This window comes from Zerene cesonia, chromosome 2 (assembly GCF_012273895.1).
Source record: "Zerene cesonia ecotype Mississippi chromosome 2, Zerene_cesonia_1.1, whole genome shotgun sequence".
NCBI lineage: Eukaryota > Metazoa > Arthropoda > Insecta > Lepidoptera > Pieridae > Zerene > Zerene cesonia.
The window spans coordinates 3472605-3500152 of record NC_052103.1 but is presented as its reverse complement, the minus strand read 5'-3'; the positions used below and the strand labels follow the sequence as shown (position 1 = coordinate 3500152).

Here is a 27548-nt window from a genome sequence, read left to right as displayed (position 1 = left end):
TTTATTATTGTGTAAATAGACTGTTTAATTCCAAACCGTTCTTCTTTAAATATCATGGAATAAAATTACATTACAAGGAGTAATCAAATAACAAACTCTGATAAATTAAGTTGATGTCAATAAAAATGTTAATAAATTATATTACTTACATAAAGGGCACATCTAAAAAAGTTTGTATAATGCAGTGATTCTGTAAAATTTCCATAGGCTTTAATAATAAATACTCTGTGATGTTCGTCCGTTAATTTTGGGAGAACGGCAATTTTCCTAGAAAAGGATATTTTTTTATAAATTTAACTAATCATAATGAGCGACGCTTTATCGCATTACAATGATTATAAGCATAAGGTAATTTTTAAGACGGATACCATGCCATTCAATCTTGGTCCTCATTGCAATAGAATGAAAATTGTGTCAAATAATACGAAATATAATATTATTAAAAAATAGTAATAATATGAATGACAATAAAATATTTTCATTTAAATCTATGAAACGTTACATTTCACAATAATTAAAATAAAATTCTGAAAATCCAAAGTTGATAAACAAAAACTATTATATAAAACTAATAAATTCGTGGCGCTGATAACAAAAACCATATAGGTATGCTTCCGCAAAAAATAACGATAGGTAAGTCAGAGGCCAAAGAGAACATGCTAAGGTTAATGATGTCTTACTTACATAATATCAAATAGATTCCCGAAGTCTTTGCTTACGTCATAAACTTCAAAGAATCGCGGCAAAAGAGTTCTCATCGTACACATCTTGTCAATACGTTTCTTTGCTTCTTCTATGGAGCCCTTTGATGATATCAAATAAGATTCCAGATACGCGTCATCTGCGTATAAAGATACAATATACTTTTTGTATACATTAGTGACATTCTTCGCTTTGCTGCTCGGATGTTATTTGCTAATCAGCACTGAAGACATTTGAGTTCCTTTACTACACTACTCGTGTATGAAACATGCATTAAATTGATATACAAGGAATATTTTTTTATAAACGTAATAAAGCTAACAGCAATGATGGAAATATAAATGAGGCCGCGAGATAATAAAATGCTACTTTTATAAATTGGTTAATGAGCCTATCATGAAAATCTCCTCTAGGCTACAAAAATATTTTTAGGGGTTTAACATACGATATGTAATCGGGGATTAAAGAAAATCGCTTATATATCATTAAACGAGATACTATTGGACAAATCCTAATGAAATACAGATTTATAGGTTTATTGTTTTATCAAAGTTGAAAATTATAAAATGCCCTTTTTTCGAAAATCAATATAGTTCAAAATTTCGTAGTCCATGCGAGCGAAGCCGCTGGCAGAAAGCTATGTTTAATTTTACTCAGCCATTGTTTCAAAGCTTGATATATAACGTAATTACAGTTTCTTTTTTATAGTACCCAAAAACAATCAACGGTAAAATAAAATTAAAATACTGACTAAAATCTTTCTTCTTGAAATGCTGCTGCATTTTCACCCATTCCTTCAGGATATCGACGGCTTGTTTCACTTGCTTTGTATCCATATTAATCTCACGTCGAACATGTGTTGGAGTATCTGCATGTAACTGCAACAATGCATTCTGTTGTCTTTGCATGTCGTTTGTGTGACCGCGCAGACCGATTTATTAAGACTGATTATAGGTTAGCAGCTTTGCTGTTAGTTTTCAATATGTACTTGATAATCTGAGGGATTCTCTGTAAGCTCAGACTGTTTTATAGGAATGTCTTTGATGAAGACAATAGCAGATGAGATTAATCGATTGCTTGTTTCTGTATGTTTGTGTAAACGCTTTGTAATTAAAATGTACAAAGATCCTTACTATCCTCCTTATAAAGTAAATAAAATGTTATATATTAATTATAATATGATTAATGCGGAAGGACGTTTGTTTGTTTGTCGTGCTTTCATGTCGCAGTGTAGCGAATGGTGAGGATATATAGTGAGGATGGGGTTATTGTGAGGTAAATGATGGGGTTAATAAATAGTGAGGTTGGGGTTAATGCGAAATACTTCCTTTTTTCGCGGCAAAACATCTTTTACCTATTCATTATGATGCATTTTTGCCACTAACTGTCCATTTTTATATACCAGGCAAAGCAAAAGGCATCAAGTAATTATGTAAAAATAATGTAATCCTAGTGCAAATCATACACATCGTGTAATTATATTATAATTGTACATGTATATTTTACTATGTAAAATATTAAGATAAAACACAATTAATTTATGTTTTATTAGCTTGATAAATGACTGAAATCCCTGCAGTTTCAGTCTGGTGGATGAAAAGTAGCCCATGTACCATTATAATCATATATATACATAGACAATTAAAATACATGCTTACAGTAAAATGCATTCTTTTTCGGTAAATTGTAATTGTAAAGCAGTGGTGGCTCAGTGGTGAAAACCTCGGACTTCAAAAACGATAAGTCGGACTTCGAGACCGGGCGAGCGTGCAGGAAATAAATTGATATTTCAATTTATCTGCACATGGGGATAACATCACCACTGCTTAAAACGGTGAAGGAATCATCGTGAGGAATGCGGCATGTCCAAGACTCAAAAGTTCGACGGCATGTGATATCTGCCAACCCGCACTTGGCCAGCATGGTGGATTGTGGCCTGAACCCTCATAGGAGGCCTGTGTGGGAACTAGCAGTGGGAACATATATGGGCTGATGATGAAATTGTAATTACTTAGAGATTAAATTGTGAAATGGTCATTCGATAATGCATTAGGTTAGGTTCGCTTTATCAAAATTTCATCTGCACCTGACTGACGTTTGGGAAAAGTAAAGTCTCGGCCTAATATATAACTGCAATGTCGGCCCATTGGCAAGAATTGAAATAAAATGAAACAATATCATTTCTGTCTCTTTTAATATAGGTCTTAAATATAAAATTACTATATTATAACTATAGGAAAATTATGATGTATGCTTAAATCTTATAAACTACGCAACGGATTTATGTGGGGCTTTTTTAATATACAGAGTGATTCACGAGGAAAGTTTATATGTATAATAACATCTATTAAAGCAGTGGTGGCTCAGTGGTGAGAACCTCGGACTTCAAAATCGGGTTTCGAGACCGGGCGAGCGTGCAGGAAATAAATTGTTTTATTGATAGTTTAATTATATAGCCAAATTCGTTGTTATAGAAAACTTATTAGTAAAACATAAAAAATGCGTAAATATATTAATGATTTTTTCATTGCTTATTAGTCCACGTACTATACATAGACTAATATAATTACACTTCATAATAGGAAAAGGATATGCAATTTTATTTTATTTATTATGAAAATAATATGTTGTTAATGTTAATTTAGCATTTTCAATTGAATTGTTCTTACAATGTAACGAGTTTACGTGTTAAGAGGCGATTAAGCGCAAATCATATCATCAATTAAAGCTATTTAGCTTTACTTAATATAATGAATCTTTTATAAAAATATCGTCTAAATGCGTTTCATAATACTTACATAAATACTCAGGAAAACATCATCATCAGCCTATATATGTTCCTACTGCTGGGACACAGGCCTCCTATGAGGGTTCAGGCCATAATCCACCACGCTGGCCAAGTGCGGGTTGGCAGATGTCACATGTCGTCGAACTTTTAATTCTTGGACATGTCGGTTTCCTCACGATGTTTTCCTTCACCGTTTAAGCAGTGGTGATGTTATCCACATGCGCAGATAAATTGAAAAATCAATTTATTTCCTGCACGCTCGGCCGGTCTCGAACCCCGACTTATCGATTTTGAAGTCCGAGGTTCTCACCACTGAGCCACCACTGCTAGGAAAACGTTTGCTTTATATTTATTGATCCTACTTCTTATATCTTAAAACACTCCATTTCGCTCATGTTTTCGCCGCTGTAAAAAGTAGTAATTTCTATTAAATACAAACAGTAATAACTTTTCAACGTTATACTCTATGTTATAACTATGTAGTAATCTGTGCCTACCTTATTATTTTTACTGAATAATTAAAGTTATTAACGTCATATGGATATATATAAACGTATGCACACGTTTCCTTTGAAGTAATGTACCTATCACATTTCCCCACTTGGTCTATACTATTATTCTGTAAAGGTTAAATCACAAACAATTTTAGATTCGTTTGATACCAATTAGGATATCTTACTTCCTACTTAATATTATAAATGCGAAAGTTTGTAAGGATGTGTTTGTGTTTGTTGCTCTTTCACGCAAAAACTACTAAACCGATTGCAATGAAATTTGGCACGTAGACAGCTGGACAACTGGATAACATATGGGCAACTTTGTATCCCGATATTCCTACGGGATACGGACTTACGCGGGTGAAACTATATTAATGCTATTCGCTTGCACTTTCAGCTGAGTGCGAATTAATTTGCCCTTAGATGTCCTAGGTTTTGGAATTGGATACCGGACTTATCATATTGGACTGTGTCTGTCTGTCATACCGGTCGATGATTTTTAATCGACTTTTAGAAAAGAGGAGGTTTTCAATTCGACTACATTTTTTGTGCTTGTAACCTCAAAACTCAGTCGAAACTAGACGTACCGATGTGTCGATGTTAGTGTGTGGTAGTAAAAAGTTTCCAGTTCTGACAATTTCAAAGTGGTTTAGTTTTTACAATGAAAATTATGATAATTTTCTCTAAGATCATAATGTATATTTAATATTATAAAGCTGTAGAGTTTGTTGGTTTCTTTGAACGCAATAATTTCAGGAACTACTGGTCCGTATTGAAAAATTCTTTCAGTTTTAGATAGCCCATTTATTGAGGAAGGCTTTAGGCTATATATATGCCACGGGCAAAGCCGGGGCGGACGGCTAGTATAAAATTAAAAAAGAATGTCACGTGAGAAAGGTCAATATTATTGCTAAATCCAAGAATCTATTAGCATATTTTAACCCAATCTTATAATATCTAGTCATCGATTATCTTGTATTATAATGTTAACTAGAAAAGTGTATTTGGGTACTGAAATTATATCATTTTACAAAAGAGTCTCCCATAGTCATCGTACACGAAAACATGCATTATACATGTTTATTAAACATCGGTTAAGTGTTCAAGTGTTCGTAGTAAGACTCATAAATAACAGATGTCTAACATTTTTAAATTCTTATTACAATTTTGAGATTTTTAAATTGTAATTGTAAAATTATGCAACGTGGAGGAATATCTGATAATATGAACATTTATTACTATCATTAAATTGTAAATTATTTACAAAACTTTAACAGTTACTGTCCCATTTCCTTTTAATGTTAATAATGATAAAATTAGTACCTCAGCACTTCGGACTTCAATCGAAAATAGTGGGGTTCGAGACCAGATGACCGTGCATTATTAGTGTGAAATGGTAAAGGAAATCTGCTTGAGGATACCAACATTTCCCTGAATCCAAAACTTGGATGAATGTAAGAGAATATTAGCTTCGCTATTAATGTGATTTCGTTTTAAATAATAAAACAACAATAATTTTTTAAACAATAAATATATATTATTTAAATCACAAGTGCTTATTTCATTTAAATTTAATTACATAAATTCATTTAAAGTTAAATTACAATTTTTGTGATTTTTAAAACATCTTTAACGCCGTACATTAAAATACCTTATTTACAATTGAGAAAGAAGGTAATAGGTAACCGTGTAGCCTTTCATAACATATCATTAAAATGTGCCGATTAGCCTTACAGTGTATAGGAAAGCCACTTACAAGGCCTCCTCAATGGTGAGTCTCCACCCTCGTCAATTTCTGTTGGTAATTCATTTTATCAACTGCTGTGATGCCACCCATTTTAAAGGGAATTGCATCATTTCTAGTAAGTACGTGGCGACTGCAAGCTATAGACACCATCACAGCATCATACAAGTTGAACTAAGCTAAGCACAGTTGAAAGACAACCAGCCTACTAACATTATTATGTCAAGCAACTTGCTCATAGAAATGAAAAAAAGCCTAAAATGGGCATTAAATTCAGATAGGCATTAATACTATTTACCTTTTCCAGGAGTTGGGCACGAAGCTATTGAAATCAAATAAAAAATATGATAAACCAATACTGACAACCCCCGGAAAAATTATAAACGTACAAACTATGGAATAGAGGTGGCAATGTACATAGAAAATAACAATATATGGATTACTGATAAGACATCTTAATCCCTCGTGACCAACCTCACTATATGTTCAGAACATCGGGAAAATGATACAATAAATAAGTAATGTTTAAATTCAGTTAAAAAGCAATAAAATTTTAAATAAATGATTGTTATGATAATAATAATAATTTGTGCCTATACGAAATCATGAAAGTTCCCCTTCCCTATTTTGTATTTCTTCTTAACCCACCCAACCTTTCCCATTTCCATCCAAGAATCCTTTTACATACTTTTAGGTTTACAAAAATTAATATCATTACCATATCGATTAATTTTTTAACCACTCCGTGAACATTTTCAATTCCATCTATTTATATTATTAGAATTGTTTAGCCTTAATTCTAATCTACGCTTAATACTCTGAATGTTCCCGGCATGCCAGCGTATTCTTCATTAAATTTACCTCTCGGCCGACAATTCTCATCAGTTAATGCTCTATTCATTTCCTGGGTGTACTCCATGTTTTCTTTACTAAATAAAGTCTCGAGCCACTTATCTGAAACAATACATTTTCATTTTACAAGTTAATCATTAGTTATACCTTGGAAGCTATTTATGTGATCTTAGGAAAAAACTTCGATCGGTTTCTAAGATCATTGACCCTAAGCTCTTAAGGAGAATACATTTTGCCTTATCTGTTTTTGGATTTCAAGCTAGTATTGACTTCTAATAAATAGATAAAATGAAGACTGAAAAACAGCGCCAGTTCTAATCAATTATTAGTAAACTAGCAAACCCCGCGAACTCCGTTTCGCCGCCAGATGGCTTCGTTTTTCCCGCTTTCTGTTGAAATTTTTCCTGAATTTTCTTTGCTATAAACCTCACTGCAAAACCGAAATCGGTTCGTGCGTTCTGGAGGTATAGCGTCAGGAGGAGAACCGGACTTATTTTTATATAGTAGAGATTAAGCTCGCCTAGTCAAATTCTTAAAAAAATTTGCATACAATTATAATTATAATAAAAAATATTCATACCTCTAAGGTCTTTAACAGATCCTTCCGTGCCTCCTAATTCTTCGGGAAGGTATTCCTTTCCGAATGTCTTAATTATTTCATCACAATCATTATGATGATGGAGTCTTTGCACCATCTTTGGTTTGAGCAATTGTTTCAGAATCGATATGAATGTTTCAATCAGTTTCGATGATGTTATCATGTGAATAGATTTTATGCGCATTCCATAGCAATCCTGAAAATGATATTTCATTATAAATAAGTTAGTGTATTAAGATCACGAGTTGTCTTCGAAAATGCTTCTGATCTTTAATATTACAAATGTGAAAAAATGATAACACACTCAATCCTAAATAATATTGTAAAGACTTATAATATAAATCTTTAGATCGCCAGGGCTAGAGAAAATATCCTTCAAAATCACAATTGTGTTTGCTGTCATTTTGGAACATATGTTCAGGCCATAATCCACCACGCTAGCCAAGTGCGGGTTGGCAGATATCACACGTCGTTGAACTTGTTTTCCACGATGTCTTCCTTCACCGTTTCAAGGGTCGATTTCAAAATTAAATACATAAAAAATAACTCACAACAATAATAGTTAATGCTTGTTTTAGTTCCATTGGATTCATGCTTGAGAGTATATCTGGTAGGCTTGCTAATCTCATATCAATAATGCATTCATAGTTACTGACATAGTCATGCGCCTTGAGGTATTCTGCAAACTAAATAGTCAATAATTATTGTCAGTTGTCCCTGATGAGAAGCGTTATTGTATATATCGTGTTATTAAGACTCCGATAAGACGTATGGACAGTTAGCTATATATCCCTTAAAATATTTAAATGTAAAATTTAGCCTATAAGTTTAATAAATGAATATTAAATTCAGAAGTCAAATCTAATATATTAGATACAACTTACCATTGAGACCAGTAGGTCTATCACTATACAAAAATTTTTAGTAATCTGTTCAGTGATTTTATTGACGAACATACAAACAGAAATTAAAATGACTAACTGTTGCTTATAGGGAATAGTAAACACTCATATTGAAAAGATATTATACGTTTAAAATAAAAAAAAGATATGCTATGTTACTTACGAAAAATGAATATTTAAAGAATTTCATGAATATAGTGGAATCAGGTGGCGGGCCAGTTATTTGTAATACCATTATCCTATGGTTCTGCTTGCTTAATTTTGGCATGATCACTAAGTACCTGTAACAATTATGATCAACAACCGTTATATTTTATCATATTAAGACTCTTTGTTAGAACTTCTTGGATGCTCGCATAACTATTAAGTGGCAACGTAGCTTCCGAGAAAAGGATAATTTACCAAAACACACATATAAAGTACCTAATGACCAAAATATTACGAAGACGTTATTGTTAGATCTAGGTCAAACCTAAATGAAAGCAATCAAACCAGCTTTCAAATACAAAACGAATCATAAAAATCGGTTCACTCAGTTATAAGTTATGAGGTAACAAGCACAAAAAATACACTCGAATTGACATCATCAGACAATAGGCCTCACGTGTGTTCGTGAAGTATTGTCTGATGCGAGTGGTAGGTATTTGAGAAAATACAAAGTTTGGCATTTATTTAACTACTAGCTAAGCCACACGGTTTCACCCGCGTAAGTCCATATCCCATAGGAATATCGAGTTAAATAGTTGCCTATATGTCATTCCAGTTGTCCAGCTGTTTACGTACCAAATTTCATTGCAATCGGTTCAATATTTTTTGCGTGAAAGAGCAACTAACAAACCTTACATACTTTCGCATTTATAATATTAGTAGGAAGGATTTAGTAGGATGTATTTCGGGCTGAAAACGTTGATCTACAAAACGTGGTGTTCAAAGTGTAATAATTGCAGAAAAACAATTTTGTTACAGTAATCATGATTTAAAAATGATAATATATCACAATATAGTGTTATATTGCAATATAATGCAATATGAACATATTAATGTATCACGGAAAAACGATGTTGTTGGAATCATGGTAGCAAATTGTTGTTAACTTATCCAATCTAATGATAATTATTGAAAGTTCACCGTGTCAAATCATCACGATGGAAAACATACATTTACAATCTAAATTATTAAAATCCTGGCGTTCCACAGGACCTTAATCAGTAGATCATTTAGTAGATTAGAGCAAAGTTGATCCAAATATATTCATCATCATCATCAGCTGTGTTTTTATTTGTTTTCGCTACAGGGTTATATAGATGTACGCTACCTCATAAAGCTACAATTCAACACGCTAACCAAGAGTGGTCGGCAGATATGACATGTCGAAGTATTTACTTTTCGATATACCAGTTTCCTGATCTGGAGGCAGGGCAGTCACCCCGGCAAGTTGAGCAAATAAAACCACAGCTCGGTTATACCATACTTTTCTCTAAGCAATATAGGTCATTAAGAAATTAAAAACTTTGTAACGGATTTTAAACGCGATTTATTCATTATATTATTAATAATGATAACAAGTTAAAAAGTTAAAAAGTTTTTAATTTCTAAATGTATAATACTCGCCTAAAATCAAACACAAGAAAACAATATAGGTCATATTGCCACGCCATAACTTCGCAGTGGTTTACAATCGAAGCATGAACTTACAGAGTCCAAGCAAGCATTATATATTTCCTTCATGGTTTTGAGAAATGGAAGAGGATGTGTACAAATAAATGGAAGCATCAATCCTACTGATAAAATAATTCAATTGTATTTAAATTGATTATACCCAGCATCCACAAGATTGGTGAAGTCCTTCTCCATGCTTGTTACCCCAAAGAACTGTGGCATCAGAGTTCTCATAGTACACGCTGTATCTATCTGCTTCTTCGCCCGCTCTATAGAGCCTTTAGATGTAACGATAGCGATTTCTATGTAATGATCAGCTGAAACATTTTTGAAAAAAAAAATTATAATAATTAGAAATATAAAAAATTAAGGTCTGATATATCATCCGATTACGGAGGTGATTTTTTACACGCTTTTTATTAGCTTCACCTGTATGTTTGTTTGTTTGTATGTTTGTTTGTTTGTAACTGACTTCTTTGGGCGCGATTTTGACCCACTTTAAACGGCCAGATTTCGTTCAAACTTTGTAGATTTATTGAGGACCGATGACAATACACTAATTTGATAAAATTATTCCAGTTTTCAATTTGCAAAATATGATTTTTGTTAAAGCGTGTTTTATAGTTTTTTTAAACTATTATATTTTATTTTTACTTTATCCAGTAACTTGTTACATCAAAGGTTATTGTAAACAAATCTACCTACAGAATAGACAAGTAAATTTTCCAGAAATCAATTATAGCAAGTAACTTCAACATTTTTTTCCATATTCAACACATAATAATGAACAATAGATGAATTGTAACAAAAACCAGTTCATACCGGTCAATGTCATCATTGACAATTAGCTTGTGACGCTTCGTTCATACTATTACGTATTTTGAGACCCTGGATATTATTTAAGTTAATTTATTTTAACTATGAAATACATTTAACAAATTGTCGCACAATAGTTAGTTCAATTATTACTGTCATAGACTGGAAGACGTAAACACGATAACATCAAATCTTAGTATCAGTATGGGGTATGGATGACGTAATGAGAAAAAAGAACATGACGATCATACCGCTGGTACTCACGTCCTAATCACGTGGGCGTTAATAAAATGTGTCGGATAAATGATTAAAGTTGAAATACCTTTTTTATTCAAATAATAACTCGTATACAGTATGGTGTTGAAAAGTATGGCATGGCGATTTTTCGACAAATGTATGCATTTTCCGATAGTTGATAAAAGAGGAGAAGGTGAAGGCATAATAACCGATGCAGTATACTACCACCTTAATACACGATAAAACCCGATTCATATAAAATACTGTGATCATCAAAAAGTAGCGTGGTAGGTAGCTCTGTAGAATTCATGCTATTCCATGGCGGTATATAAGTGTTGTGATTAAAAAAGCAACTCTTACATTTTTATGTTTTTATTTTTTTATTATATTTTTAGTCATTCGACTTTTGTATTTTATCGAACACGCTATAGTACCTTCGCTATCTATGACCATCATTCTCCTTTTTGTCATCTATACATATATTATAAAGCTGAAGAGTTTGTTTGTTTGAACGCACTAATCTCAAGAACTGCTGGACCGATTTGAAAAATTCTTTCAGTGCTAGATAGCCCATTTATTGAGGAGAGCTATAGGTTATATAGGTACCACGGGCGAGGTCGGTCGCTAGTTACGTTATACGACCTCTGAAAAACAGTCATGCTGGTCAAGTCTCAAAACATTTTGTCTAATCATTTTATTGTCTAACAGCACAAAAGATTTTTTAGAGTAGGTACCCATTTTATATTTCATACCGTCATTATGTCGTTGGTATAGAAAAAATACATTGTCTTTTCGATTCGTACCTACTTAACTGTCATTAAAGTTAAAACCATAATTTTCATCTTCCGCAATAAAATATCTTATGATATGTTATTTTATATTTTTAAGACCGTGGGATGCATTGTAAATAGATTTCCTTTTCGTTTATTATATTTTAACATAACAATTGATAGTTCGAAAATAATTTTATAACTTTTCTATGAATCCGATATACCAAAAATCTTTGTGGAAAAGTGGAACATTTTTTACGAAATTTAGAAATAAAATAGTCCATATTAGTCAATGTTTATCCTATATCATCGTGTAGATAATCAAATATTATTTACATTATATTAGTTGAGATGTACATGTATATATGTAACCCTAGAAGTCTTATCTGCGCCTGCAAGGTGTACACGAAACTTAAAACTGTTTCTTTATTTCTTACTAGCATACCCGGCCACGCGTTGCTGTGGTTAATTAATAATTTTTTTTTTTTTTTTTTTTTTTTTTTATAGCTAAGCAGGCAAACGAGCAGGCGGTTCATCTGATGGAAAATGATTTCCGCCGCCCATAAGCACCCGCGATGCCGGGGGCACCGCGAGTGTGTTGCCGGCCTTTCAAGAATATGTAAGCCCTTTTTTTGAATGTTTCCTTGTCAAAATCTTTAGGAAACACCGAAGATGGAAGGTCATTCCACAAGATTGTAGTTCTCGGCAAGAAATGACGGGAAAAGCGCACTGTAGTAGACCGCCAAGCATCCAGATGGTGAGGATGATACTTTAATTTGTGGCGAGAGGTGCGGTTGTGGAAATCGGCAGCGGGAATAACATCAAAAAGTTCCTCAGAACAGTCCCCATTATATAGTCGGTAAAACACACAGAGAGAGGCAACGTCCCGCCGTAGTGCAAGCGGATCAAGTGAATCGGCAATAATTAAAAATATTAAGATAATAAATTATTAGGGTAATTAATCGAAATAAAAACTGTCCTATATCTTAAGTTGGACCAAATTACACATAAAATGCCAAATTTCATCAAAATCAGTTGAGTTGGTGAAGAATTCATTGAGGACATACATCATGACACTAGATTTTTATATTATTTCTTATGTTGAAACTGCCGCAACATTTAATTATTACAAAATAAAAAAAATTGTGAAATATAGACTATATAATATGTTCTATTTATAAAAATTGTGCCATATAGATCATAATGATTATAGTCAAATATTTTATATTATATATATAATTAATATTTATAAACCCACACAGTATAACCCAACTTTCAAATAAAAAGAGAATCATCAAAATCGGTTCAGGATTTAAATCATACCAGGATTGTAGGGATTTATTCTCAAGACAGGAATAAAATGTCTTTGTCTTTTCGACACACATTTTCATTTACAATCAACTCCTAAAATTACAAAATATTACAATCCTACTAATATTATAAATGCGAAAGTTTGTAAGGATGTGTGTATGTTTGTTGCTCTTTCACGCAAAAACCACTGAACCGATTGCAATGAAATTTGGTATGTAGACAGCTGGACAACTGGAATAACATATGGGCAACTTTTTATCCCGATATTCCCACGGAATACAGACTTACGCGGGTGAAACCGCGGGGCGCAGCTAGTTTAACATAATTGGTTTGCTTTTTTTGTTGGAATTTGTAAAGACGCGGCTGTTTTAAGAGCAGGGCTAACTATAAACTATAACAGGATGTATATTTGAGACTAAACCAATTTACTTTATAAGCAGTATGCTAATGGTTAATATTTACACTTGGTCATAACACTGTTAAAGTCAAATGTAAATTCGTTCAAGACACTAAAATAATATTAACCACTGTCAAATAGCTAGTTTTTCTTTCTTGTTTCGAACATGAAGATTTTAAACTGTGTGGAATCAATGAATCTATTGATTTATTTACACTCTTAAAATATTTTTTATGAAAGGAAAATCAATTCGAATCCATAGCTAGTGTATTTATAGTTCTATTCGGTAAATTATGATTTTTTAATACAAATTTATCAATTAAAAATCATCAGATTTTCTTAATACGTTTAACTCCTTTTTATACTATTGATATTATTATCTTATATTTCAATCAACCAACAGGAAACCATTAGAATTCATGTTATTTTAATCACTTCAATTCTGTGAAATTAAAATAACAACTTGTGGTACAATTTTTCCATAAGGAAAAACCTATACATTTTACGCACGATAGAATTTCGAATTTCGAAGAAATATTAGAATTTCGTTCTCAATAATATCTGTTACACAGTAAAATATTAACTTTCAAAAATGAAGACAGATGTTTGAATTTTTTTTTTGCAAATCACGTTATAAGTTCTTGTTTGAGTTTTGAACCTGCAGTTCATTAGGCGGTGATAATGGCTGATATAGCATTGAAATGTCAAACACATGAGAAAAAATTGGTTAAGACTTAACGAAAACGAAGCAGAATGTATTATACTTACAGGTATAGTAAATATACTATGTTATATACATACTAGCTGCACCCGGCAAACGCTGTTCTGCCTTACTCTTATCATTTAGGGGTGTGAAAAATAGATGTTAGCCGATTCTCAGACCTACCCAATATGCTTACCAAATTTCAGAGGAATCGGTCAAGCCGTTTCGGAGGAGTATAGAGACTAACATTGTGACACGAGAATTTTATATATAAGAATATATGTTATATTTTGTCACTGATTGGTACGCCATATTGAAATGGATAATTTTATTGAAAACAAGCCTGCATTTGACTTGGCGTGATGGAGCGCTCATAGGTCTGTGTCCCAGAATTGGGAACAAACAGGCTGATGATGATGTTGATGTGGTATTTATGAATGAAACATAACCGAAATAAATATTATTTTAAATGCATTCAGATCTTCACAAATTAAACAATTTAGTAAGTTGATTTAAGTTTATTGAATTTAACAATTTAAAAATTTTAACCCAGCAATAGATGATGGGTAATCTCCATTTGGCTCATTTACAATTACAAGTTATTAAACACAGTTATAAATAAAAAAGGATGGTTCCTGATCAAATATTTCACAAAAATAGCCATTTTTATTAATGAAATACGAATATAAAACCAAATACTTACAAATCGATATGCTGGCTAAAATATTCAACATTTTTTATGTTTATTTGATTAAATTATTTCGGTTATATTGTGAAAATTTTCATTGGACAAAGGCACTAAAGTGAAGTCCCATTTCCCTTACTGGGGCAGATGATGTACACCTGTTTCACTGATCGATTTTCTCTATGGACAAGTAGGTGATCAGCCTTCTGTGTCCTGCCAGACCAAGACATTTTTTTTGTGCGTCCGTACCGGGAATCGAACCCAGGACGCCTCGGTTCTACGCTCACGCGTTAATTAATTAACTACTATACCAAGGCGGTCCGGACGAAGGCACTAATTAATACCAATTATATAGCTAACTTATTCACTGGAAATGTAAAGATATCATATAAAGTAAATAATATCGTAATCCGTATTATAAAAATGCAATAATTTTTAGGGTGGTCTTAGGTATCTATTCTATCGGTCTATTGATTAATTTTAATTCATTTAAAACTTTGATTTAAGTTCATTATTGTATAAACCAACAGATGTCTAAGATCACATATATACGATATCACATACCATATCACAGTAGATATCAAATTAATAAGCACATAAAAATACGCTAATAAAAATAGCTAAATAGTGCTAACTATTTTATTATATCTAGGTTAAGGTTGCTAAAAACTTGTTAAGATGCGAAATAGATTTAAATTTGAGTCGAGCAAAATTACTATATCATATTTGTATTTGAAATGAATGTGATTCAAATACGACGTATTAAACAGACTGAAAACATAAAAAAACGAGAATAGATCTAGCCTTACGATGATTAATTCCTGGTGTTTTAATAAATCACAGAAAGTGTTAAAAAAAACAGATAATGTGTTTGTTAACAAAAACATAAATCTCACACGATGTACGATACGATTTTTGAAAATTTTGAAATCTTTCAAAATTAAATTGATGTACTTATGTTTAACTATTTTAAATGTTATTTAGTATATATATATATAAAGGTTTTGAACCTATTTGCTTATAGGTTTAGATTAACAAGATTAGTATTTTACTTGAATTTGAGCAGTGACATTACTTGGCGTTGACTGGATACAATCGGGGTCAAGAATTAGGTACTGAATGTTGATAAACATGACCTGAATTTATTTCTTGAAGTCTTACTTCTAATATGTTCACAGGCGGTGGAGGACACTTACCATCAGGCGGCTAGTTCGATCCTATGCCTCCAATATTAACAAGAATAGCTGTTCCATCTGCTTTAAACCAAAATTTTAATATAGATAATTACTAAATCATCGTTGAATTATTTATATTTAATTATATTAAATCATCCTTAAATTTCTATTTGTTTCTTATTTTCTCATTTTTTCCTTAATTTTTTAAATGAAATCGCGCATTTTCCCCTTTTATTACTATTTTTTGTTTTATATAAAACTATCTTAGATGGTTAGAAGAATAATCGATTTAAATTTATATTTTGTCATTCATTTAAACAATTTTTATAACAATGATTTCGACGTAAATACGCCTAATAGAACTTAAAAAACATTACCCTGCTTTTGTCGTAGTTAGGTAATAATAGCGTTGTCGAGAATACATCCTGTTCTTGAGAAATAATCGTAGACTTACATTGTGCTTAAAAAGTAAACAATCAAACACAATGGCTGAATAATTGCGTTTAACACATGCCTGAAGGGTTTTGTAATGTGATAAGTGTGTATATTTTTAAAATTGCGCTTTAATACCACACGTAAAAGCAGACATTTATATTACATATATGAAATAACAATATTTATTGGGAGAATTAAGGGCGTGTGGCGCATGGCGAATAGTATGGTCCACAGAAAGTGTCTGGTAATATATAATAATATTTTATAATGATATAAGACAAAATATTTGTTTAAAAATATCCGTATTATTAGGTTATCTATCTCATTTTATAGAATTAAACACACGTATAACCACTATTTGATATCCCACATTTTGTCCTTGAAAAGAAGATATTCTTAGACCATAATGTCTGATGCGCACTAAACAACAATAAATATAAATATGACCACACTATATATTTAATCAACAATCATTACAATGATTGTTGATTTAATTTATAATTATAATTGCGAGAAGTAAACGGTTAATTATTGGTAGCATTAGAAGCTACTATGCAACAGCCGTTATTATCAGATCTAGTATTATATTTAAGCGCGATTTATTTACGAATTATTTAATTAAGACGCAATGTTTTTAAAATTTTGTCAATTAGTAATAATATAATATTTATGATTTTAAAGGACTTTAGGACTTAATGATGATTGTATTATTTCAAATTTTAAATATGTTATGAAATATTACACTTCTTATCCTGCACGTAAGATGACTCAGTAATAGACATTTTTGAACATAGACAAAAACAATTAAAAATTAAGATAAACTCATTAAAACATGTACTGTTAATAAACCTGGAGTTTCTATTAATTTACGATGTTTTATTAAATTTTTTTAGACAAAATAATGAAAACGAAAACTCACTAAAATCTTTCTTCCTCAAGTGCGGTTGCTGCTGAATCCATTCCTTTACAATATTAACGGCTTGCTTCATCTCTCCCGGCTTATCCATATTAATTTCTTTCCTAACAACATCCAGAGTATCTGGATTTACTTTTAATATTTTATCCTGCGGAATGAAATCCATTGTAGAAATTGTACTAAATTATTATTATTCCGAGCGTATTCGAATCAACCACTTAGATGTAAGATCAGCCGCAGATTGCGTTTAATGCTTTTGACAGTCGGTTGTTGGCTTAGAATATATTAATGAGCTTTGTCATAGCTGCTCTCTCGTATTATTGACCGTGAATCATTATACAATAATAACAAAAACATGGAACCGATTTAGGAACTAGTTACTTTAAGAAACTCTGTTTTTGTGTATGAATTATATATCATTTACGTCAAATATCCCATTTTGAAATTCGAATTCGATAAAGCATTTTTTTTTATTTGTATTTTGTTATGTGCCAGTTTTCGAATTTCAAATTATACCACACGTTACACGTCGCATTGTGTACACGCCATAAATATTTTTAAATTTTTGGGTGGCATATTTTTAAAATACAAGATGGTCAAAAGCAATAACCATAAATTAAACAATATACATTTTTCTACATTCATAATATAAAGCCGAATAGTCTGTTTGTTTGAACACGCTAATCTCATGAACTACTGGACAAATATATAGATAGACGGATATGTAAATGAACCCTGAATGCTATAGGCATATAATAATATGTACACGAGCTAAACAACCCTTCGACCGAAAAGGGACTGAAAAGTCTCTTCGGATATGTTGGGTAAGGTTAATAAATGAAATTTTCAAGTTAGATTCTATTCTGCTGTCAACAGGGTTGAAAGAAGGCAATCATTAATTAAGTAACTTGATGAAAATCAAAAATAAAACTATGACCTATTTTGTGGAAAGTTTTTTATCTGTTATTTTTATTTTGCAAGCTTAAATGTGTCATTTGATTAAATCAATATGCGTAACAACTTTGGCCTTGTGCAAATAAATATGGTCGTAGAGAGATAACGCAGCTTTGACCCTGCTCACGTGACATTAATTGTAATTTTATGCTTGTTTTTTTTATTTTTGTTTTTATGTCACAGTCGGCAATGGATTTGATGGGACTCGTAATGGTAAGCGCTACCACCGCCCATGAATATTTAGAGAGGCATAAGGTCCTTGCAGACCTTACGCCTCTACAAATGGATTGCCGACTTTTTGGGAAGGGATTCAGAAAGGATTGGCAAGAGGAATAAAGGAAAGGACTGGGAAGGCAAGGAAAAGGATGTGGGACTCCGGCTCACCCACTCACTGAACGAAACACAGCAGAATGCTATTTCACGCCACATTGGGCCAGCTCGCACCGGGGAAGTACTACACGCCCGAAACACACAGACAGAAAACCGGCGTGAAATAATAGCTTGCTATCGTGTTTCGTAGGGTGACTGGGGGAGCCGGAGGCCTATTTCCTTCTCTTCGCTCTTCCCAGGCCATTCCTTCTTTCCAGTCATCAATTATTTCCATATCCCTTATCGCTTAAAAGCGGGAAGAGCATTGTCAGAGGTCTGAGCCTCTGCGAATGTTCATGGACTGTCCCACAATAAAAAAAAAAAAAGAATAAGCAGAACTTGAGTAGGTAGCACTTTATTAACATATTCGACCTAAGAAAGTTTTAATGTACAATTTTTCTAATCATCATTAGTGCGTAATTACAAAATACTAAAGATATACATAAGTATAATACACATAAAAAATTAAAAACAGATCAATTGTAAAATTGCCATTATTCAATAGATAATATGTTTATTATATAGAAATACGAAGCTTTTACAAAATACATAAATTATCACAATAATGTTCGCAAATACAGTTTTATGATATACTAATTAATTTTCATTGTATCAGTATTCTAGGTACTTCTTCTAATTACAATAAAGGAAAAGTATAAAATCTTAATAATAATACAATAACAATGTAATAAAACTTATTGTTAATTGTTTGTTAAAACATAAAATTAATAGTATCATGTGAAGGGGGGGCCACCGACAATCGAAACATATTTTTCGAAAAGTTTTGTAGTCAGTGGATCATTATAAATTAATGATATGGTTGCAAAACAATGAACACATTTATATATTCATTTATTTTATTTAGTTCTGAATTCAAATGAAACAACATTTCTAAATGATATGATGTAAACCATATTAAGAAATAAGCAATTAATTACACTCTTCGAGGTAAAAATTAAAATAAGCAAAATATATCCATATATTCATTATAACATACGTGTTATTTTAATCTACACTCAACACTCGGAATGTTCCAGGCATCCCAGCGTACTCAGCATTAAACCGATCAGACTGACGAAGACTTTCATTGGTTTTTGCTCCCCTCATTTCACGCATGTAGTCCATATTTTCCTTTGACGCTAAAACGTTGATCCATTCATCTAAAATTACAATTTAATGCTATTAACACATCATTCTGAAAACAGCTTCGATCAGACTTTATTTATCAGCTTTATTTTGTTTGATTGTGTTTAAATTAACATTATAATCTCCCAGAATTTATAAATAGAATGGATTTGTCTACATTAGTTATATTTGAGTAAATTAAGTTTAATTTATATTGAAATACGCGCCTCAGAACTGTCTTATAAATATAGTAATAAACATTGGTTTATTTTGATTTAAATCAATGATATATTATTGCAAAAGTTATTATTGAAGTAAGTAGAGGTAAGAAGTAGTATAATAATACTACTATATAGTTATACTAGCTTTAGTCCGGCTTCGCACGCGTTATTTCAGAGTAGTTTAATAGATGTTATTACACATATGAACCTTCCTCTTGAATCTTTCTATCTATTACAAAAATACCCATTAAAATCCGTTACCAAGTTTTAAAGATTTAAGCATACAAAGGGACATAGGGGCAGAGAAAGCGACTTTGTTTGTTTTAAAATGAGAACATTCAATAAAAAAAAAAAAATTATAATAAATAATTTGACATTAATTGAACCTATTTTTATAATTACGAACGATTAAGATCTATTTTTATACAGTTATAATCGGCTTTTTATAGAAACATGCTAAATTATAATTTCCCTAATAAAACAATAATTTTAATATCTTGAATATATTCGAAGATAATTAATTGGATAATTTTGAGAACACCCTACGTTGCTATACACGTTGCCTTAAACGTTGCTATAAACAGTATTAGGTTTTTTATTTATATTTTTTATATGTAATGCTACTTAATACAATTAATAAAAATCTCTTAGTCCAATAAATTTATAAGCGTGGAAGGAATTGTTGGTGTGTTTCTCTTTCAAGTCTTAACCCTTGATCCGATTTGGATGAAATTTTGTAATAAGATAATATTGCACCCAAGAAAAAACATAAAATAGATTATATCTCTGAAGCCCCTTTTCTTTGACACCGTGGACGAAGCTACGGTGTAAAATTAGTGATATATTATGTCATCAATTTTTAATATTCATATCTTAGTGTCTAACTCGCGCAGGTGAAGTATAGGCATAATGCTAGTATGTTACATATTTCTGTAACGACTTGTCATATTATGTATTACTAGCTGACCCGGCAAACGCTGTTCTTCCTTACTCTTATCATTTAGGGGTATGAAAATTGATGATGGCCGATTCTCAGACCTACCTGGTATGTACACAAAATTTCGTGAGAATCAATCCAGCCGTTTTGGAGGAGTATGGTAATTAACATTGTGACACGAGAATTATATATATATAGATGCTTTATATAGTATAATTAGCGCGTTTGTGTGAGCTTCACCTATAGGTTATTAGGTATATAACCGATACGTTAGATTCAATTTAAACGGACAGATTTATTTCAAACTTTGTAGGGTTAGATAATTTATTTACGCATAGCCGGTAAAAGAGCAAGTGATACAATTTAATTAATACTATAAATAAGGAATGTTTTTATTTAGTTTTTTTATAACTATATTATTATTATTATTTTAAATAACCTTATTATAGATTAAATTATAGATAAACCTAAAAAATTAATTCAAATGTCGCAAATTACTAATATTTGAATTAAAACAAGTTTGTAGTAGAACTAGCATTTTACGGTCAAGGCTCTCAGTAGTGGTTCGTTAATGACTTACATTTCAATTAGTTTAGTCCATGTAATTAATTAATTAATGTATGGTCTAAGTGGACAGTAAGTACTTTGTACTAAATAGCTGACCCGAATATGATTTGAATTTTATAAACGATTCTTTTACATCATTGACTTAAAATAATATGGTGAAAATGTTTGATAAGTTTTAAATAATTGTTTGTTAAAGCATGAACTTGTACAATCAGTGCAGCAGTTTTAACTACAGCACTTAGTATTTTCTTGTGTTTGATTTTAGGCGAGTATTATACATTTAGAAATTAAAAACTTTTTAATGGATTTTAAACGCAATTTATTCATTATATTATTAACCCGAAGTTTCGAACACTTTACAGCGAGCGTGGTCACGGGGAGACCTTATAATTTTTGAAAAACGACTCATCGGACTTTGAGTCTGATGTCCTCTTAGATTAGTATTGTTCTACTATTCATTCCTCCGAATACTTTTAAAATATTAAATAAACGATAAGTATGGTGTTTTTAAACCGTTTAAATGTAAAAAATACATAAACATTGTTAATTTCGTCTATCGAGTTTTCTCACAGGTTATTCGACATGAATTTAACGACAGACCAATTTAAAAGATATTTGGAATGAGAACATTAATAGGTCTAGGGTAGAACAGGGCAACTTTTCACTAAAACCAAATATTATAAGGTTGAAATTGGGATAAAAGTACAAATGTAAGTAAACCCACCTTGAAGTTCTTTGATAGATTTTTCATAACCTCCAAATTCTACTGGAAGCACCTCCTTTCCAATGAGATCATGCAATTCATCACAAGACTTATGAATGTGTATGCGACTCGCTAATTTCGGTTTTAGAATCTGTTTGAAGATCTGAACTAGAAGATCGATTGCTTTTGACTGTGTGATCAAGTGAATACCCTTTAACTTCATACCATAGCCATCCTGAAACCAAGAGTATTATTTAAAGGAGAGAAAAACTGAACCGCTTACATTGATAAACAAACAAATTAAGTATTTTACTTGAGTGCAAATAAAATTTCATCATTTAATTATGTGGCTTAAAAAATCAGCGTTATATAATGGAATTCATTACTTATAGCAAAATAAATTGTAGAAAAAATTACATCATATAAAAATGTAATTGCTTTTAATAATAAAATAAAATAAAATAAAATAAAAATAAAATAGTTTTTATGCAATTGCAATTTGATTGAACTGAGCCCGCTTACAAGAGGAAAGGGATAAGGGAATTGACGACATGAAAGAAGGAATGGACTGGGAGGGGTGAGGAAAAGGAAATAGGCATCCGGTAATAATTCTTAAAAATAACATCGTTGTAAAGCTGTTATTCCTCACCATATAAATACTCAAAGCTTGTCTCAATTCGACGACATTGATGTTAGAAACAAATTTAACTAAGTCCAATGCGCTTAGTTCATACACAACTCGGAAACCATCGACGTAGTCATGCCTCCTGGCGTACTCCGAAATCTGGATTATAAGATTTATTATCTATACAAACACATTAACATAATTCATATTAGGAACCTTATAGGTAATATCTCTAAATAAATAAAAAATCCAATTAGTACTTTTGGATTTACAGTTTTTTTTATTTCAATAATAATTTTACACACACTAGCTTTCAAAGCAAAAAAAAAAAAAAAATTTACAGTCCTAGTGTTTCATCCGCATGTATCCCGTTCCGCTAGGATTTCCGAATTAAAAACTATTATATGTCCTTTCGGGTTGATACCTGGTTTCATCCAAATTGGATAAGTGGTTGAAGCGTGAAGGAAAGTTGTAAGAGGACAAACAGACAAATTTACTTTTGCGCTTTCATATTAATTGGTAAGTAAGGATCATATATGGTGATCAGATATAAATAAGACAAAAATTAGGTATGATAGCTATCGACCTTAGACTTAACTGAGTCCCTTTTAACGGTAGGTATTCCGATTTGTTGCTACTCTTTCTCTAAATTTGTACACCTTTTAATGTACGTAAAATATAATGTGTAACAAATAATTTGCTAAAACTAAAACTAACACCTTACAGAAGAATAAATTCAATTAAATTAAATAGTAATACTATTCATAATACACTTACAAGAATGCAAAATTTATACACCAAAGTGATATGCTGCGGCTCAGTAGGTGTCTTCAAACCTTTCGCCATGAACAATCGATGATGTTCCCTAGTTAATTTCGGGCAGATCGCCACATTTCTGCGAGATTAAATAAAACGTTAATCTTTGTCACTTAATATATATTTTATTGTGGAAGTCGAGCATGCTTCGGCACGAATTGGGCCAGCTTGCTGCGGGGAAGTACCACACCTCCACAGAAAACCGGCGTGAAATAATAGCATGCTATTGTGTTTCGTACAGTGAGTGGGGGAGCCGGAGGCCCATTTCCTTTTCCTTATCCTTCCCAGTCCTTTCCTTTATTCCTCTCATCATCAAACCTTTCTCAATCCCTTCCCAATTTTAACTCGGCAATCTATTTGTAGAGGCGTAAGATCTGCAATTGACTTTACGTCTCTTTAAATGTTCATGGGCGGTGGTAGCGCTCACCATCAGCTCCATAGCGGATTATGACATGAAAAATTTTTTTTTTTTTATGTTCTTATATTTAGTCGCCTGTGATTAATACAAAGGAGTAGATATATTAAGTTAAGAACGTCATATTATTATAAGTTTTGAACGGGTTATCGTAATTATAAACTGAAATAATATACTTAGTCTTTTGCACCTTCATCGTTTACTGTTATACGAATATTTATGTTTATCATATCTTTTTATATGAACAATGGGGAAGCCTGAGCCTAAAATGTAGTCAAAGATGCAGCGCGCTTCGCTAGAAGGTACCTGCCACCATGTCCCATCTACCCTTCAATAACCCCAGATTGAACTCATCAGCGAACATGGGGTCAAGAATCATTATTCGGGTACATACGATATAATTCTATACTTTACATCCATGAATAGTCACTTTTAGGACTAATTCACCTTGTTGAATTTTGTTTAAAATATACTTACACAACGTCAAACATAACGTCAAAGTCACTTTTAGGGTTTATTTCCTCGAAAAATTCAGGCATCAGAGTTTTTATTGTGCACATTTTGTCGAGTCGCTTCTTAGCGTTTTCTATGGACCCTTTTGATGTTATAATACAGGATTCCAAATATGTGTCAGCTGTGGACGAAGAAATTATAGAATATATGTCGGATAATTATATTAGTTACGTGTAAAGTAAAAAGGGAAGCTCACGATAGGATTGCTGGTGAAGCACTGTGGATGCCCTCTACCCAGCCAGGGGACATAGGAATCTAAGTCCAGTATGTCACGTGTGAATATTAAATAGAAATATATTAAGTTTATTATGAAATACCATGCGAAAGCCTATTGTTTATTTGAGGAAATGTTTCAAGTCGTCATTGTGATAATTTAATTAATTTTCTAAACCGTTTTTTATATAGCATGTGGTGTTAGTGTTATATGTATTTATTCTTGATTTAATATAATTTTGTATCAGTGTGAAAAACTGTTGGCTTTCCTTAATAAATAATGATAATAATTCTGAGAATATATGTCTACCAATAGGTAGATTTGACAAAAAAATTTATATCTATAAATTAAAAGAAAATTAAGGCAAAAAATGTGATTAAAACCACGTAAACAACATTAACCCTTGGCATGCCTGGTAGGGTCTGTCAGACCCATACCAACGCGCGAAACGTTGTAGTTCATTTAAATTTGAATTTCGAGCCTCACCGTTTTTAGTAGCTGGCCGTTACTAACCGCGGAATGCCCTCCACCCGCTTCCTCAGTCCGCGGTGAGCTATCAGCGTAAAAGGACTTGCGTAAAGTGCCTCCGGGTCCCACAGACCCCACCAGGCATACGGCGTGACTTTATTTTGTAAGTATTTATTTTTCTTTTTTCTTATAAATATTGAAATTTGTCCGTTAAATAATATTAGTTTGTACATTACATTATCCTATTTTATTTTTTTCAGTTTAATCATGAATAAACAACTAACAGACGAGAACATAGCAAGTTTATTATTCCAAGAGTTGGATGTTGAAGACTTAGCTGCATTTGATTCAAGTGGAGAAGAGTTTGACAAAGATGATACGTTTGTCCTTCGAAAAAAGATCGGAAAACCCAGTACATTTGTGAGACATGTAGTTGTCACATTTGTCTTGTCTACTCGATTTTTCAATGCGCAAAGTGTTACCGAACCAAAGCTTTACAAAGTGTAAATGCAAGGGATGAAGACTAATTATTTTGTTATTAAGATTAAGTATATGATAGTGCCTCACACTGGATTAAAGTCTGATTATGATTTCAATACTTTTGATACTAACTATATGTTAACAAAGTTATAGTCACGAAATTTTGCTTAAAAATTTGAGTTAAACTTTAATTTCAAATATTTAAATAAAGTTGATTAATTTCTAATATGATTTTTTTACTATCTCTTTTTTGCCCTTTAAACATGCGTCTTGAATCATTAAATCACCTAACATAATAAAATTTATTGAAAAAAATGCTATTTTGAAATCGGGGTCTGAGAGACCCACCAGGCATACAGTGTAACTTATGCCCACCAGGCATGCCAAGGGTTAACAATGTGAATTTGAAATAAATATAAACTGTTATATACAAATAAATAAGCAACGCTCAGTTACTTGCACCAATAAATATTAAAACCGGTAAGGTGCGAGTCTAATTCACGACACTGAAGGTTCCTTACAAATTAGCTAAATCTAAAGCAACTGCTAAAAATTTGGCCCGTCTAATTTGTGACCATGACAACCGTTTTATTGACCTTGAATTTAATTATATATTAAATATTTATAATATTATACCATTGACCTTGCCGCTTTAATAAAAGGAAAAGCATACCTTTATTTACGTGACTTTAACAGTTTTCAGCTATAGTATCCTAATAATGTTATAGACGCGAAAGTTTGTGAGTATAGATAGATGTATGTATGGATATTTGTTATTCTTTCACGCAAAAACTACTGAACGCGTAGTAGATTTTGAGTGAAAGAGTAGAAAACATACACATACACATACATCCATCCTCACAAACTTTTGCATTTGTAATATTAGTAGGATAGGATAGAATGTGATCATTCAATTTACTTTGATCATTTTGTATATTTTCTTTTATTTACCATTTTATGCGGAAATGAGTTAGAACTGAGTATGTTTTGTTCATTTTATCAACTGCAGATGTTTAAGTGTATTATTTTTTAAAGATTAAGGGAGACTATTCGCAAACTTTGTGTTTAAATAAGTAAAATAGGCATATTTCATACAAATATACCAGCAAAACCAGTTTCTACTATATAAAGCTAGAAGGCCTATAAACCTTCATCTTGCAAGCATTAAATTTGTTATCCATGTATTTTAAGTGTGTTTATTTTTTATTTTGAACAAGTTCTTGTGTTATACACACAGTTTACTTTGAATAACTATATTATTTAATTTTATAAAATACGCAAACATGCTATGTTATACCCTTGGGAGACCTGCTGCTCTAGTGCCGTGAAACTATTTCTGTTGATAATAATTGTCGAGGATGACGGTTTTATTCAATACTATTATTAGTAAAATCAACATACCTTATTACAAGCATCAGCCAAATTAAATTTCTTTGTGAATGGGATGTTCCACCGCGTATTAAAATAAACCTAAGTAGTTACATGACTATGTGGGCTAAAGAGTACTTTATCCGTCTATCTCCAAATACAATTATAAAATCGTATCATTGCGACGCAAACAAACAAAGAAGCAAAAAACAAATAACAGATACTAACGAAAGTCTTTTTTCAAGAAGTGCGGTTGCATCTCGACCCATTTCTTCAAGATATCAATGGCATGTCTCCTGTCGTTATCCTTTTCTAAATTGATGCTTCTCCTAACAGTCTCGACAGTATCTGAATGTAATTGTAACAACTTATTCCCTTGTATTTCTTGCATTTTCTTGAGATCTGTTATGTGTATTCACCACAGCTGCTTTATTTAAACTGCGACGATAATCTGTGATTTGATTACTCGAATCTGGTTACTGTTAAATTATAATATAACTTTATGCGAAACTTTGAATGGCATGTAAATTTTTTTTATTATTATTTAATTTATTTACTTATTTTGTAACTGGCAATTCGTAATGAA

The 27548-nt window shown here is 31.8% G+C and overlaps 2 protein-coding genes and 1 long non-coding RNA gene across 3 annotated transcripts; 1 reads left to right on the top strand and 2 right to left on the bottom strand.

The window, feature by feature from the left end:
* Nucleotides 1-5593: 5593 nt before the first annotated feature.
* LOC119834913 (alpha-tocopherol transfer protein-like) lies at nucleotides 5594-17442 on the bottom strand. The gene is made up of 6 exons (XM_038359451.1): nucleotides 17191-17442; nucleotides 9903-10059; nucleotides 8247-8364; nucleotides 7733-7867; nucleotides 7164-7377; nucleotides 5594-6685 (listed from the first exon to the last, which is right to left on the bottom strand). The coding sequence occupies exons 1-6, from the start codon at nucleotides 17351-17353 to the stop codon at nucleotides 6531-6533; spliced, it is 942 nt and encodes a 313-aa protein (XP_038215379.1). The 5' UTR covers nucleotides 17354-17442; the 3' UTR covers nucleotides 5594-6530.
* Nucleotides 17443-18859: 1417 nt separating this feature from the next.
* Nucleotides 18860-27401, bottom strand: LOC119833622. The gene is made up of 6 exons (XM_038357718.1): nucleotides 27191-27401; nucleotides 24397-24553; nucleotides 23466-23583; nucleotides 22713-22847; nucleotides 22085-22298; nucleotides 18860-19670 (listed from the first exon to the last, which is right to left on the bottom strand). Exons 1-6 carry the CDS (start codon nucleotides 27351-27353, stop codon nucleotides 19516-19518), a joined length of 942 nt encoding a protein of 313 aa, XP_038213646.1. The 5' UTR covers nucleotides 27354-27401; the 3' UTR covers nucleotides 18860-19515.
* LOC119833631 lies at nucleotides 25048-25628 on the top strand. The gene is made up of 2 exons (XR_005287967.1): nucleotides 25048-25277; nucleotides 25375-25628. It is a non-coding gene; the product is annotated as an uncharacterized LOC119833631 (long non-coding RNA).
* Nucleotides 27402-27548: the final 147 nt, after the last annotated feature.

Excerpts from the sequence above, each read along its gene's own strand:
- LOC119834913 (XM_038359451.1), bottom strand. The coding sequence starts at position 17,353 with ATGGATTTCATTCCGCAGGATAAAATATTAAAAGTAAATCCAGATACT. Across the intron at positions 7,868-8,246 it reads TCTTTAAATATTCATTTTTC|TTTGCAGAATACCTCAAGGC; the intron begins GTAAGTAACATA and ends TTGACTATTTAG. Across the intron at positions 6,686-7,163 it reads ATCTGTTAAAGACCTTAGAG|ATAAGTGGCTCGAGACTTTA; the intron begins GTATGAATATTT and ends GTATTGTTTCAG.
- LOC119833622 (XM_038357718.1), bottom strand. The coding sequence starts at position 27,353 with ATGCAAGAAATACAAGGGAATAAGTTGTTACAATTACATTCAGATACT. Across the intron at positions 22,299-22,712 it reads AAGCTTTGAGTATTTATATG|GATGGCTATGGTATGAAGTT; the intron begins GTGAGGAATAAC and ends TCTTGGTTTCAG. Across the intron at positions 19,671-22,084 it reads ATCTATCAAAGAACTTCAAG|ATGAATGGATCAACGTTTTA; the intron begins GTGGGTTTACTT and ends TTGTAATTTTAG.